Genomic DNA, 16634 nt, shown 5'->3' on the forward strand with positions numbered 1-16634 from the left:
CCCACAGTGCCAGTTACATTGCCGCACAGTGCCAGATACATTGCCCCACAGTGCCAGATACATTGCCCCACAGTGCCAGATACATTGCCCCACAGTGCCAGTTACATTGCCGCACAGTGCCAGATACATTGCCCCACAGTGCCAGATACATGCCCCACAGTGCCAGATACATGCCCCACTGTGCCAGATACATCACACAGTGCCAGATACATGCCCCACAGTGCCAGTTACATTGCCCCACAGTGCCAGATACATTGCCCCACTGTGCCAGATACATGCCCCACTGTGCCAGATACATGCCCCACTGTGCCCCACTGTGCCAGATACATGCCCCACTGTGCCCCACTGTGCCAGATACATGCCCCACTGTGCCAGATACATGCCCCACTGTGCCAGATACATGCCCCACTGTGCCAGATACATGCCCCACTGTGCCCCACTGTGCCAGATACATGCCCCACTGTGCCAGATACATGCCCCACTGTGCCCCACTGTGCCAGATACATGCCCCACTGTGCCCCACTGTGCCAGATACATGCCCCACTGTGCCAGATACATGCCCCACTGTGCCAGATACATGACCCACTGTGCCCCACTGTGCCAGATACATGCCCCACTGTGCCAGATACATGCCCCACTGTGCGCCCCCCCCCCCCCCCTCCGGTCACTCACCGCCTGTTGTGTCTGTGAGGGGAGAAGAGCGCAGCGCCTCTCCTTCCCCTCACCGCTCCCGGTCTCCGGCGGCTGTGTGGCGCCGGTTCACCAGCCAATCAGAGCTCGCGGACCGGCAGCCAATCAGGAGCCGGTCCGCAAGCTCTGATTGGCTAACGCCGGAGACCGGACACACGCAGCGCTGCTGGCAGCGCTGGTAGTGCTCTGGCGGCGGTGAAGGGAGAGAGAGACGCTGCGCTCTCCTCCCCTCACATTTCGGCGTGATGGGGGCGAGTGGGCCATGATGCCCTGGCCGGCGGCGGCGCCCCCCTCTCCTGGGCTTGCCAAGGCGCCCAGGGCACGTGCCCTACTCACCCTACCCTTGTTACGCCTCTGATCCTCATGTTCTTGTAACAGCACTGAACCTAGGCCAAATTGCGAAGCATCTGCTGAAATTCTTATTCTTTTCGCAGGATCAAAGAATTTTAGCACTGGTTGCTCTGTAATGGTCTGTTTCAAGTTTTGCCAACTTTCTTCTTGTTCATGTGACCACATCCACTCGTTATCTTTGTCCAACAACCATCTAAGAGAGGCTGTTCGTTCAGAGAGTTGAGAAAAGAGAGTTGAGTTCCCCCAATTGTGGGAACTTTGCGATCAGCGGTTGTCCGAAAGTAACCTTACCGCTGACCGCAAAGTTCCCACCATTGGCTACAATGGAGCGCATAGGCGCTACATTGTATCTGTGCCGTGTGCTGCCTGACAAACACTACAGGAGCACACAGCCAATCAGGAGAGTGCCACGACGTGGCGCTCCCTGATTGGCTGAAGGGACCCTCTTTGACAGGAGTCAGGGGGGGTCCTGGCAGTCGGGGAAAGGGGTCCCATGTGTAAACATGGGGCCCCTTTCAGTGCGTGGTCGGGTTTCCGTTTTATTATTTTGCCAAGTACGTGGATTATACAAAGAACAGAAGGTACACTGGATTATGTGAGTATAATTTTTTTCACAGGTACCCCTAGGATTCTACATGGAGAAGAGGACCGAGCCTCGTGGGAACATAGGTAAGTATGTGTGTATGTTGGTGTGCATGTATGTAATAAAGTTGTACTGTCACGGTGTGTGTCCTGTTTTTATTGGAGTATTTTTTTTGTAGTACTACAGGTACCAGCGGGCCCGGTTTTCCACCGCATGCTGGTACTTGTGGTTCTCCAAGTACCAGCTTGCGGGGGAGGCTTGCTGGGAGTTGTAGTACTGCTACTAAAAACAATATTCACAATTTCACACAAGGCTATCAGCCCTCCATCCGCCACCCTTGGATGGGGGGGACAGCCTCGGGCTTCACCCCTGGCCCTTGGGTGGCTGGAGGGGGGGGGACCCCTTGATTGAAGGGGTCCCCACTCCTCAAGGGTACCCCGGCCAGGGGTGACTAGTTGGGGTTTTAATGGCACGGCCGCAGGGACTGATATCAAAGTGTCCCCCGGCTGTGGCATTATCTCCCCAGCTAGTGGAGCCCGGTGCTGGTTTAAAAAATACGGGGGACCCCTACGCTTTTTGTCCCCCGTATTTTTGGAACCAAGACCAGACGCAGAGCCCGGTGCTGGTTGATTAAATATGCGGGAACCCCTGTCATTTTTCCCCCCATATTTTTTCAACCAGGACCGGCTCAAAGAGCACGAGGCTGGTTATGCTTAGGAGAGGGGACCCCACGCAATTTTTTTTTCAGATTTTACACTAAACAGACCCTTTCACATAGATAACCATGCAAAGATCTCACTGATCCGTGCATGGTTATCCAAACTCGACTGGAAAAAGCAGGTCTATTTTATTGCTGCTTTTTTTAACGAATCGAAAAAAAAACAGACCCGCACTTGAGCACTCAGAAACTAACACCCAAATACGAATGAATAGTGAATGCCTGTATTCTATGAAATAACAGCCGTGTTTGACCGATGGTCTATTCATTCGTATTTGGGAACGTTGTCATTCAAACCATTACGAATAGTCCAAACACTGCCGAGATTGGTGCTTAGTGAATTCCCGGATTGGGACTTAAAAAAAAAAACACAAATCGGACAAACTCGGATTCTTAGTAAATACTGGCCCATGTTTTGTTCATATGTTTGTAAATCCAGTCATCAGGACACAGAGACATGTGAGTTCACTGCTGTGCTGTTTATTCCATCACCAACTCCAGGCACACTGCACACTGGACCACCCACTTCCCAGCATCCCCCTGGTCCTAGGGACCATCACTGAAGATTCAGGCTTACACAGATTAGTAAAGAGTGTCTACAAATATTAAGCATTCTAATACACTAACATCACAGGGCACACAGCACCGGCCACACCCACACAGCACTTCTCACAGTAGGCCCTGGATCATTTTCAGCCCCAGGCTTCATGGCCCTTAATCCAGCCTTAACACTGAGCCACTTAATGGATTTTTAAGAGAGAGGGATTTTCTGAGGATGTCTCCTTTAATGGTGGATCCCGTCATCCCTGCAGGATTACACAGTGCAAGACATCCTAAAGTATCAAAAGTCAGCGTAATATGTACTCAGTGATGTAAGATAAGGGTCAGCCCTGTAGATTTTATTAATGTAGTACTGGCATCATCTGCAAGCTCATGGTTCTATTGGATAAACCATTGACAAGTTCACTTGCTATGGCGGCAAGTTGCAATAAAGTCGCAACTTTTTGAAGACCATCCCTAATCTAGGTAAGTGTCCACAGATGGAGCAGAATAAGGGAATCCTTGCTGTCAAAAATGTAAATGAAGCAGAAGCATTTTCCAATCTCAGCAAATTACTGTGAATAATAAAAAACAAGGAACAGGAAAAAGGACTGGAAAACAGAGATAACGTGTTACCCTGGAGAAGTGCTGATTGGAACGGTCAGTGTAAGTCACGCGTGTTACATCTGTTCCGTGTTCCCCATCTCGGCACTGTACCCTTGCAAATCACAGATTTGGCAATAACATGTGGCGCTAATCTGTGGCACTGACATTCTTCTGCCTGAAGTGGAAACTGAATCACAGAGCACCGTATACTGTTATACACAGGCACGACTTCCAGCTGACCGCCTCTAATTTCCAGATTCTTCTTTAATGTCTTCTTGTTCCTGAAAATGTCCCCGTTTTTTTAACACTGACCGACCTGGACAGTAAAATTCCACCGGCCGCAGACTCATCGTTTATATTTTCCATTCCAGAACAAACTATTGCACCGCTGTACTATAACAGCAGTGTACAACCGGGGCACACACATTACAATCTGATTTTAATCAGGTGTTGAGTAAAATGAAAAAAGAAAAACTAGTTCTGTTTAGTTATTTTACACAAGCTGATAAAGAATTGCCAGTAATTAAGGCCTAATGCCGCATGAAAAATCACAAGCCTACAACCCCTTCCATCATATGCTGGGTCCTTCCTCCCCACTGAAATGTGAGCACTTTGCTAAACAGCGAAGCCCTTGCACCATTAGGGTGACCCCCTGCGCGAAGGCAGTTGCCAGGCTGTCATGTTTTGGGTCGCAGCGGCTGCGTGTGATGTCACGCAGCTGATGCGGCCCATCCCACAAATGATCCCAAACAAGCTTCCGTTGTCCGATGCTCAAAAAATGCTGCAACCCCCAATCACCGCCCCCCCCCCCCCTCCCCCCGCCGGCACTTAGTTGCTGCGCACGCCCCCCTCCTGGCATTCCCGGACGGCAGCAAAGCATCCTCAACGCTCTGAGACTGGAGCTTATACCTGTGCCTGGGTAACTACCCTAAAAATTGTGAGTCTCGGCACCTTTTGGGAGAGTAGGTAAGTAAGACACACAGCGAAAAACATGCCGGTTACAACATTGCTTCTCTGTTTAAGATCAGCTAAAAAATAAAAACTCACTTTCTCTCTCACCCCCCTTCTCTCTCTCTCTTACTCTTCCCCTCTCTCTCTCTCACCCCCCTTCTCTCTCTCTCTCTTACTCTTCCCCTCTCTCTCTCTCTCACCCCCCTTCTCTCTCTCTCTTACTCTTCCCCTCTCTCTCTCTCTCTCTCACCCCCCTTATCTCTCTCTCTTACTCTTCCCCTCTCTCTCTCTCACCCCCCTTCTCTCTCTCTCTCTTACTCTTCCCCTCTCTCTCACCCCCCTTCTCTCTCTCTCTCTCTCTCTCTTACTCTTCCCCTCTCTCTCTCTTACCCCCATTCTCTCTCTCTCTTACTCCCCCCCTCTCTCTCTCTCTCTCTCTCTCACCCCCCCTTATCTCTCTCTCTCACACTCTGCCCCCCTCCTCGCTCTCTCACCCCACTCTCACCCCCTTATCTCTCTCTCACACTCTGCCTCCCCCCCTCCTTCCCCTCTCTCCCACACATGGGGGGGGGGGGCGGGGCTGGTGCGTTGTGTGGGGAAGGGGCGGGTGTTGGAGTGCTGCGGGTGTTGGAGAGGGTCCGGAGCCACAGCGGGTGCTGGAGGGGGTATGTGGGGGTGCCGCGGATGGGTCCCGGAGGTACTGCAAGTGGGGAAGGGGCGGGTAATGCTTCTCCTCCTGGAAGCAGCTAAGCTGCTGTCCTCCCTTTGGCAGTGGCTCTCCCGGAAACTTGCACAGCAGCCAGTCACTATTGTTAGCGTCGGTGGCCCAACGCGCCGCATTACAGGGAAGAAGATGCACTCAATAAACTACAGCTCCCAGCAGCCCTTAGTGCCTGAATGCTTCGGCGTTAAGGGCTGCTGGGAGCTGTAGTTTATTTAGTGCGTATACTTCCCTGTAATGCGGCGCGTTGGGACACCGGCGCTAACAATAGTGACTGGCTGGCAGAACTGACTGACTCGCTGAACCAATGTAAAAGGTGACAGTGCTGTGCAGTGTCAGTGACACTGCACACCCACTGCACTGCACAGCACTGTCACCTTTTACATTGATTCAGCGTCCAGACATTACCCTCCATTATATCACCCACTCTATCCGTTACATTAGCCATCTCGGGTCTCTCAGGCCGGCCAGGTGCTGTGTTGCGGAGTCAGGGCCTCTGGGGATCGGAGCGCGGCTGTGGTGGGGAGGCATTTCTGTGACATCACGCGCAGAGGAGGCTCCGGGGCTCAGAGAGTATGCGACGCAGGGAGGCCTATGAAAGCCTTCCGCTTCACCGCTATCACACACATCTATGCCGGTGGCCGCAGCAGCTTTTGTTCCACGTGCGCCGCGGCTAGGGAGTGGGGATTGTTGATACCGAATGGGGCAGATGGACTGGCAGCAAGACATAGGGGGTTATTCCGACCTGAAATTTAGCTCAGCTACGATCACTTACACTGACATGCGGGGGGACGCCCAGCACAGGGCTAGTCTGGCCCGCATATCGGGCCACCCACCGTCCTGCACAAGTACAAAAGCATCGCACAGCGGTGATGCTTTTGTACTTGAAGAGTAAGTCCCAGCCAGCGTAGCTCCTGCGGCTGGCCGGGAGTTACTCGTCGCTGCCCGGATGGCAGCGGCTGCGTGTGACATCACACAGCCGCTGCGGCTCACCCACCTCACGGTCCTCCCACGCCTGCATTGGCGGGACTGCACCCACAAAACGGCGGCCAAACGCCGCCGTGCCGCCCCCTCCCACCCAGCGACCGCCTCTGCCTGTCAATCAGGCAGAGGTGATTGCTAGGTAACGACAGCCGCCGGCTGTCAGCCATGTGCCGGCGCACTGCGGCGCCGGTGCATGTACAGTTCTGACCTGATCGCTGCGCTGCGATGAACTGCAGCGAGTGATCAGGTCAGAATAACCCCCATAGGACGCAGCGTTCCCCCCCCCCCCCCCAGCTATCTATAGCACAGAGACTTGCTGCAGATGCAGTGACACACCCTCCAGCTGCACCTTTTTGGCAGGTACAGTACCTCTCGTTTATGGTCTGTGCCGATTTTTGGCTCTCCAAACTTCCATTTAAAGTATAGGAAAAGGGGCGTGGCCACACCACTGTACCCGTGGCCTCGCCCCTTTTCAAATTTGTAGCGATTTTTATGTGTAAATTGTTGGAGGGTGTGTTGCTGCAGATGCAGTGGGCCTATTTTGGGGTGTGGACCTGGAGCTGCAGCTCCATCAGCCCCACTGTTAATCCTGCTCTGAGAACACACAGCAGCCAAAGAGCAGTACCTCCCATTGGATGTAACCTGTGTGGGAGGGCGTTTCTCGCCGAATCAGCTGTGGGCTGGGTGTGATAGACCTGCCACTAACCCAATGAGAGCTCCTAGCCACGCCCAGCGTTATCCACACAATCACAGAGTCACAGATCTGGGCAATTATATAGGAGATTATGGGGTACATTTACTAAGCAGTGATAACAGCGGAGAAGTGAGCCAGTGGAGATATTTCCCCATCAACCAATCAGCAGCTCTGTATCATTTTTTAGTATGCAAATTATAGATGTTTCTTCAGTGCTGATTGGTTGATGGGGAAATTTCTCCACTGGCTCACTTCTCCACTCTTATCACTGCTTAGTAAATGTACCCCTAAAGCCCCATATGTCATAACGTGTAACATGTGTGAATAACTAATCTTGCCTCTGTAAGTATTCAGAAAGTCCTCACCTGGAGTAATAGGAGCAGCTCTGATAATCAGCACCCAAACGTTGAATGGATTACACTATAAAGAAAACTGTAAGGCGCATGGAGAGTCCATAATAAGATATACACACATTTCACGGTGGAAATTTACCAAACCGGTGGAGAAGTTGGCCATAGCAACCAAGCAGATTCTAGCTGTCATTTACCCAGTAACTAGATAAATTAAAGCTAGAATCATATTGGTTGCTATGAGCAACTCCACAATTTGGGGCTGTTCCAGATATGGCCGCAGCTGTGCATCTGTACGCAGTGGGCGCGTCCATCTGGTCTGCGCATGAGCACTGGCCGCAGCTCGCGCGTGCGACCCTTCTCCTTGCAGCGGATGCGGACGCATGATGATTGACAGTGGCAGGCGTTCACAGGGCGGTTACGCAAAGTTTGGGGGGGTGCCAAACGGGGGCGTATCGGTCCACGCCTCCCTGTTTGGTCACACCCCTCCTTGTACCAGGGCCCGGCAAACCTGTCGGCGCCCCTGCTCAGACCGAGTGTCCAGCTGGCATGGGGCAGTTTATTTATTATTTATTTATTACCAGTTATTTATATAGCGCACACATATTCCGCGGCACTTTACAGAGAATATTTGGCCATTCACATCAGTCCCTGCCCCAGTGGAGCTTACACTCTATATTCCCTACCACATTTACACGCGGACCCATTCATGCTAGGGTTAATTTTGTTGGGAGCCAATTAACCTACCAGTATATTTTATTGGCTTGTGGGAGGAAACCGGAGTACCCGGAGGAAACCAGAGCAAGTATGGGGAGAATATACAAACTCCACACAGGGCCATGGTGGTAATTGAACCCATGACCTCAGTGCTGTGAGGCAGTCATGCTAACCATTACACCATCCGTACTGCCCAGGCAGTTGTTACTAGATGAGCCACGCAGGCAGAGAGTGGTAATATGGGAAGTCATTGCAGGTTCAAGCTGTCAATGTTATTCTGAATCTCATTTTCTTGGGGGGGAAATCACATGGGGCCAGGCACCCAATAAATCTGTCTAAATCGCTGCATGTGGGACCAGGAAGGGAAGGTTCTGGTGGGAAGTGAGAGGGTCCATGGGGAAGCACCTGCTATAAAAGGTGAGGGGGTTCATGGCGTAGCAAATTACATGAACCCAGACCACCAGTGGAGTCAGGAATGTGCACCGATTATACAGCCATCCTCTCAGAACCACTACGGCATCACATTAAGAACTGCTGTCACACCCTTGCTTGGTATGAGACTTGTTTCTATACAGATGACCCCCCCTATTGTAATATTGTACCTACCCATATGATCGCTGTCCACCATCCAGCCCCACAGCAATATTTTGTAGAATGATTTTGTTATCCGTATGTTTTGACGATTATTTAACTTGTGCCTAGACGTTATCTTACCCTTTCTGAGTTTTGTTGCTGAAGCCTGTATGCATTACGTGCCTGGGCTTTCTCATGTCTACGTATCTGTTGCATTTGACTATATTTTGCTTTCCTCATTTTATTACTTGTTTGATGTATGATTGTTTTTGTGACATAAAAAAATAATAATAATAATAATATATATATATATATATATATATATATATATATATATACATATATATGTGTGTAACAGAAAGAAACAACTACCATATCTGAGACAGATACTACTGGCATTTGTGGGGGGGGGGGGGGGGGGGGGGGATTTGCCCTCTCTCTGGTTACACAGAATGGGATATTCAGATGTAAAAGATTGAAGTTAGCTGAATGAAATCAGCCATTGTATGTGTCTGCATAGGGCAATAAAGAGCCCATCCCAGAACCCAGAACAGCATTGTAAGCCCTGGGCAAAGTTATGCACTGGGGCCCCTAACCACACATTCACAAGAACCAATGAAAAAAATAATCACGACATGCCCCTCCTGCAGTCATGCACCATCTCTCTACATGCTTTCATATAGTGGATGTCTGTCAGCACTCTGATTGGTGGATAGCTCCAGCCATCCACCAATCAGCATGTGCTGACAGCCATTCACTGTCTGCCTGCAGGCTGGGGGGAAGCAGGTAGAGAAAGCTGCTCAGCCGCTCTGATTGTCTGACCACCATCTGCCCCTGCTCAAAGGCCCCTAGAATTGAGAAGACCTTGGCAGCTGCCCAGTGTGCCTATACATTAAGATGTTCATGATGCCTGAACTAATGGCATCATGGAGGCACTGAGTGCCTCATGCCTTAGTGTTGTCACTGGTTCCAAGTGGAGAACTATGCTGAATATTGGTCTCGCCCACACAATGGCTGCCTCCATGGTATGTAGGTGTCAGGTACAGTTTAAGATGACATTATTACTTTCGCCATTTGCTATGCAGCCTGTATATCACAACACTACTTTAAGGCTTGCCGTTTTAGCCAGTGTTTACACTAGTACTGCCAGCACGGTATATTACAGCCAGCACGGTATATGCAGTGACGTAACCAAACTCCGCAGTCACTCACAGTTTAAAGGAACTGACAAGTTATAGCATCTGCAGGAACAAGTCCAGCATCCAGCAGGTGCGTTTAAATTAAAGCAATTTAAAAACAAAATAACCACGCTCATTTAACATGTCCAAACCATAAACTGTACGATTTACTTCTAGCACAAATGCAGACTATTTTCAGGGCCAAAATAAGTTCATTGACAAGAGAAATAAAATAGCAAATTGTGAAAAGTGCTCAGCGATAATGAAATACCTCTTTACAGCACTCGTACAGCTGTCCTAGCAAAGATCTACAAATTTCTACAGCAAGCCTAGCAATCAGCAAACCTGTCAGGCATCAGTCAATAGCTCTGACGTTTAACTTGCCATTAAAACCTAATAATTCCAGGAAGATACAACAGCTTGGAACATTACATACAAAGCCACGGAGGTACAAAACACACACACACACACACACACACACACACACACACACACACACACACACACACACACACACACACACACACACACACACACACACACACACACACACACACACGAAAAAAACCTCTCAGTATTCAAATATGGTCCAAGGCAATTTTTTCCTGTGAATCAGCCAAAAACATCTGCAATATTCTACACCCTTCTCCCATTTACCTGGGCGTGCATCGCCCCTGAAGGACTTACCTTTACAAATAGTTCAATGTCTGGGTCCTTCTCTCCGTTAGAAGGAGCACCGTCTGTCATTTTGTTCAAAATAAACAAAAATTAAAAACTTTTTTTTTTCCCAATGTATTTTTTTTGTTTTGTTTTTTTGTTTAAGTATCAGCAGCAGCCGTGCTTAAGTCCCAGCGAGAAATAGTCCTCTCAGTGCATGAGGTTTGGGCAATGGGGCTGTTTTTTCCCCCTCAGTGAAGCATCCTCTGTCCTCCCAGCTGGAGGCAATGCAACTACACAGGCTGCAGGAAAGCAGTCATGTTCCCCGGCTGGTTATTATATCCTCTCCTGTCAGTGATCTGTTCACACTGACAGACCAAAATAGCTCAGAGCTGGGTGTGGTGTAGGGACGGCCAGGCTACACCTATGGGCATTACGCCTGTGTGACTGACAGTCCCTCCCAGGGCAGTGTGACTGACAGACATGACCGCATGCTGCTGTTTACTGTAGAACGCTATCCATGCTGACACCACAGCACACCATGCTATCTGGAAGCACCCTAGGAATATTTCTAGATAACTATTACATTTATTAAAAATATTATGTGCCAGCTACAGATGTGTCCGCTTACCCTTTTGCTCAATAAAGACAAATAGCCCCATTTGGCGTGCCGCAGACTTGGGGGTCTATTTAGTAAGCCTTAGAGAGTGATAGAGTGGAGCAAGAAAAACTACCAGCCAATCAGCTGCTAACTGCCGTGTTACAGGTTGTGTCTGAAAAATGACAGGTTACTCAGTATGTCCAGCGAAACCATGCTGCCGGGGATAGCGAAACTGCATTTGAGGACGTAGCCACTGGCTTCGGCACACCCAGAAAATCGGTCCGAGTGGCCCCGTTTTCTGCAACACTATCTATTGCCGCTCATACAGTAAAAGCCAGCAGTACGTCAATCCTGCTGCGGTTTATGGGCCACTGTATGGAGGCACATATGACGTATGCACAGTCCTCCAGCCATTGGAGAACTGCAGGGAAATCTGCGCCGATGTGGGAGACATGTCCACCTTTCCGGTGGGGTTCTGGTAGTGGCACCCGATTTTCAGGAGCCTCCGGGGCATTCCAGGAGGGGTGTGGTATGGACGGTCGACAGTAACTAGGTCGACAGGGATGCTAGGTCGACAGGTTTTCTAGGTCGAAATGGTGTAGATCGACAGGTCAAAAGGTCGACATTAGTTTTTTTAATATTTTTTTTGTCGTTTTCTCCGTACAGTGACCAAGAACCCCAATTAGTGCACCATGTCCCCTCGCATGCTCCTGCTGCGCTCGGCACAGGTTACTATTCCCAATCGTAGTCCACGTGGATCGTTAAGTATGAAAAAGTTTAAAGAAAAAGACAAAAATTGTGAAAAACTCATGTCGACCTTTTGACCCGTCGACCTAGAACATGTCGACATAGAAACCCTGTCGACCAATAGTGGTCGACCTAGACAGTGTCGACCTAGAGATCGGATCCCTCCAGGAGGGTAGGCAGGTATGCTGTATGAACGTTACTGATGTTAATAAAGCTGTAGGAACACAAATATGATTGGACATGTTTAAGAAATTAGATGATCCCAACGGTTCATGAGGTGACCATGTCCATACACTGATAATCTCCCAGAAAGCTCCTGTCATTGGCTGATTATGACGACTATCGTTCAGTGAAAGATAGGAATTTTGGGGGGCAGATATATTAAGCCTGGAGAAGTGATAAAGCGGTGATAAGTGGAAGGTGATAAGTTAACGCACCAGCCAATCAGCTCTTAACTTTCATTTTTCAAACCCGTAATGATTGGCTGGTGCGTTATCACCTTCCACTTATCACTGCTTTATCACTTCTAAAGGCTTAATACATCTGACCTCAAATTCCTAATGTACAAAGTACAGTGTATTTGTTGTAAACAATTTTCCATTTTAATTTTTTTATTAGAATAATACAGTATAATAAGAATTTACTTACCGATAATTCTATTTCTCGGAGTCCGTAGTGGATGCTGGGGTTCCTGAAAGGACCATGGGGAATAGCGGCTCCGCAGGAGACAGGGCACAAAAAGTAAAGCTTTAGGATCAGGTGGTGTGCACTGGCTCCTCCCCCTATGACCCTCCTCCAAGCCTCAGTTAGGATACTGTGCCCGGACGAGCGTACACAATAAGGACGGATTTATGAATCCCGGGTAAGACTCATACCAGCCACACCAATCACACTGTACAACCTGTGATCTGAACCCAGTTAACAGTATGATAACAGCGGAGCCTCTGAAAGATGGCTCACAACAATAATAACCCGATTTTTGTAACTATGTACAAGTATTGCAGATAATCCGCACTTGGGATGGGCGCCCAGCATCCACTACGGACTCCGAGAAATAGAATTATCGGTAAGTAAATTCTTATTTTCTCTATCGTCCTAGTGGATGCTGGGGTTCCTGAAAGGACCATGGGGATTATACCAAAGCTCCCAAACGGGCGGGAGAGTGCGGATGACTCTGCAGCACCGAATGAGAGAACTCCAGGTCCTCCTTAGCCAGGTTATCAAATTTGTAGGATTTTACAAACGTGTTTGCCCCTGACTAAATAGCCGCTCGGCAAAGTTGTAAAGCCGAGACCCCTCGGGCAGCCGCCCAAGATGAGCCCACCTTCCTTGTGGAATGGGCATTTACATATTTTGGCTGTGGCAGGCCTGCCACAGAATGTGCAAGCTGAATTGTATTACACATCCAACTAGCAAAAGTCTGCTTAGAAGCAAGAGCACCCAGTTTGTTGGGTGCATACAGGATAACAGCAAGTCAGTTTTCCTGACTCCAGCCGTCCTGGAACCTATATTTTCAGGGCCCTGACCACATCTAGCAACTTGGAGTCCTCCAAGTCCCTAGTAGGCGCAAGACACCACAATAAGCTGGTTCAGGTGAAACACTGACACCACCTTAGGGAGAGAACTGGGGACGAGTCCGCAGCTCTGCCCTGTCCGAATGGACAAACAGATATGGGCTTTTTTGAGAAAAAAACCACCAATTTGACACTCGCCTGGTCCAGGCCAGGTCCAAGAGCATGTTCACTTTTCATGTGAGATGCTTCAAATCCACAGATTTGACTGGTTTTAAACCAATGTGTTTTGAGGAATCCCAGAACTACGTTGAGATCCCACAGTGCCACTGGAGGCACAAAAGGGGGTTGTATATGCAATACTCCCTTGACAAACCTCTGGACTTCAGGAACTGAAGCCAATTCTTTCTGGAAGAAAAATCGACAGGGCCGAAATTTGAACCTTAATGGACCCCAATTTGAGGCCCATAGACACTCCTGTTTGCAGGAAATGCAGGAATCGACCGAGTTGAAATTTCTTCGTGGGGCCTTCCTGGCCTCACACCACGCAACATATTTTCGCCACATGTGGTGATAATGTTGTGCGGTCACCTCCTTTCTGGCTTTGACCAGGGTAGGAATGACCTCTTCCTGAATGCCTTTTCCCTTAGGATCCGGCGTTCCACCGCCATGCCGTCAAACGCAGCTGCGGTAAGTCTTGGAACAGACATGGTACTTGCTGAAACAAGTCCCTTCTTAGCGGCAGAGGCCATAAGTCCTCTGTGAGCATCTCTTGAAGTTCCGGGTACCAAGTCCTTCTTGGCCAATCCGGAGCCATGAGTATAGTTCTTACTCCTCTACGTCTTATAATTCTCAGTACCTTAGGTATGAAAAGCAGAGGATGGAACACATACACCGACTGGTACACCCACGGTGTTACCAGAACGTCCACAGCTATTGCCTGAGGGTCTCTTAACCTGGCGCAATACCTGTCCCGTTTTTTGTTCAGACGGGACGCCATCATGTCCACCTTTGGTAATTCCCAACGGTTTACAATCATGTGGAAAACTTCCCCATGAAGTTCCCACTCTGCCGGGTGGAGGTCGTGCCTACTGAGGAAGTCTGCTTCCCAGTTTCCATTCCCGGAATGAAACACTGCTGACAGTGCTATCACATGATTTTCCGCCCAGCGAAAAGTCCTTGCAGTTTTTGCCACTGCCCTCCTGCTTCTTGTGCCGCCCTGTCTATTTACGTGGGCGACTGCCGTGATGTTTTATCCCACTGGATCAATACCGGCTGACCTTGAAGCAGAGGTCTTGCTAAGCTTAGAGCATTATAAATTTACCCTTAGCTATATTTATGTGGAGAAAAGTCTCCAGACTTGATCACACTCCCTGGAAATGTTTTCCTTGTGTGACTGCTCCCCAGCCTCTCGGGCTAGCCTCCGTGGTCACCAACATCCAAAACTGAATGCCGAATCTGCGGCCCTCTAGAAGATGAGCACTCTGTAACCACCACAGGAGAGACACCCTTGTCCTTGGATGTAGGGTTATCCGCTGATGCATCTGAAGATGCGATCCGGACCATTTGTCCAGCAGATCCCACTGAAAAGTTCTTGCATGAAATCTGCCGACTGGAATTGCTTCGAAGGAAGTCACCATTTTTTTACCATGGCCCTTGTGCAATGATGCACTGATTTTAGGAGGTTCCTGACTAGCTCGGATAACTCCCTGGCTTTCTCTTCCGGGAGAAACACCTTTTTCTGGACTGTGTCCAGAATCATCCCTAAGCACAGGAGACTTGTTGTCGGGATCAGCTGCGATTTTGGAATATTTAGAATCCACCCCTGCTGTTGTAACAGTATCCGAGATAGTGCTACTCCGACCTCCAACTGTTCCCTGGACTTTGCCCTTATCAGGAGATCGTCCAAGTAAGGGATAATTAAGACGCCTTTTCTTCGAAGAAGAACCATCATTTCGGCCATTACCTTGGTAAAGACCCGGGGTGCCGTGGACAATCCAAACGGCAGCGTCTGAAACTGATAGTGACAGTTCTGTACCACGAACCTGAGGTACCCTTAGTGATAAGGGCAAATTTGGGACATGGAGGTAAGCATCCCTGATGTCTCGGGACACCATATAGTCCCCTTCTTCCCGGTTCGTTATCACTGCTCTGAGTGACTCCATCTTGATTTGAACCTTTGTAAGTGTTCAAATTTTTTTAGATTTAGAATAGGTCTCACCTAGCCTTCTGGCTTCAGTACCACAATATAGTGTGGAATAATACCCCTTTTCTTGTTGTAAGAGGGGTAATTTAATTATCACCTGCTGGGAATACAGCTCGTGAATTGTTTCCCATACTGCCTCCTTGTCGGAGGGAGACCTTGGTAAAGCAGACTTCAGGAGCCTGCGCAGGGGAAACGTCTCGACATTCCAATCTGTACCCCTGGGATACTACTTGTAGGATCCAGGGGTCCTGTACGGTCTCAGCGTCATGCTGAGAGCTTGTCAGAAGCGGTGGAACGCTTCTGTTCCTGGGAATGGGCTGCCTGCTGCAGTCTTCTTCCCTTTCCTCTATCCCTGGGCAGATATGACTCTTATAGGGACGAAAGGACTGAAGCTGAAAAGACGGTGTCTTTTTCTGCAGAGATGTGACTTAGGGTAAAAAACGGTGGATTTTCCAGCAGTTGCCGTGGCCACCAGGTCCGATGGACCGACCCCAAATAACTCCTCTTCCTTTATACGGCAATACACCTTTGTGCCGTTTGGAATCTGCATCACCTGACCACTGTCGTGTCCATAAACATCTTCTGGCAGATATGGACATCGCACTTACTCTTGATGCCAGAGTGCAAATATCCCTCTGTGCATCTCGCATATATAGAAATGCATCCTTTAAATGCTCTATAGTCAATAAAATACTGTCCCTGTCAAGGGTATCAATATTTTTAGTCAGGGAATCCGACCAAGCCACCCCAGCTCTGCACATCCAGGCTGAGGCGATCGCTGGTCGCAGTATAACACCAGTATGTGTGTATATACTTTTTATGATATTTTCCAGCCTCCTGTCAGCTGGCTCCTTGAGGACGGCCCTATCTATAGACGGTACCGCCACTTGTTCTGATAAGCGTGTGAGCGCCTTATCCACCCTAAGGGGTGTTTCCCAACGCGCCCTAACTTCTGGCGGGAAAGGGTATACCGCCCATATTTTCTATCGGGGGGAACCCACGCATCATCACACACTTCATTTAATTTATCTGATTCAGGAAAAACTACGGTAGTTTTTTCACATCCCACATAATACCCTCTTTTGTGGTACTTGTAGTATCAGAAATATGTAACACCTCCTTCATTGCCCTTAACGTGTGGCCCTAATAAGGAATACGTTTGTTTATTCACCGTCGACACTGGATTCAGTGTCCCTGTCTGTGTCTGTGTCGACCGACTAAAGTAAACGGGCGTTTTAAAACCCCTGACGGTGTTT

General features: G+C 49.1%; 1 protein-coding gene across 2 annotated transcripts in view; it reads right to left on the reverse strand.

The window, feature by feature from the left end:
- Positions 1–16634, reverse strand: part of CLIC5 (chloride intracellular channel 5) — a 278748-nt gene that overhangs the window by 160894 nt on the left and 101220 nt on the right. Inside the window, exon 1 of one of the 2 annotated variants that reach the window (XM_063915216.1) lies at positions 10344–10693. The exons of the other annotated variant lie outside the window; for it this stretch is intronic. Coding sequence (XP_063771286.1) covers positions 10344–10403 — 60 coding nt within the window. The 5' untranslated portion in view covers positions 10404–10693. Of the gene's footprint in view, positions 1–10343; positions 10694–16634 lie in introns of those variants that run through there. 2 annotated transcript variants of the gene reach the window in all.

The sequence above is a fragment of the Pseudophryne corroboree genome, chromosome 4 (genome assembly GCF_028390025.1).
Source record: "Pseudophryne corroboree isolate aPseCor3 chromosome 4, aPseCor3.hap2, whole genome shotgun sequence".
Lineage (NCBI taxonomy): Eukaryota > Metazoa > Chordata > Amphibia > Anura > Myobatrachidae > Pseudophryne > Pseudophryne corroboree.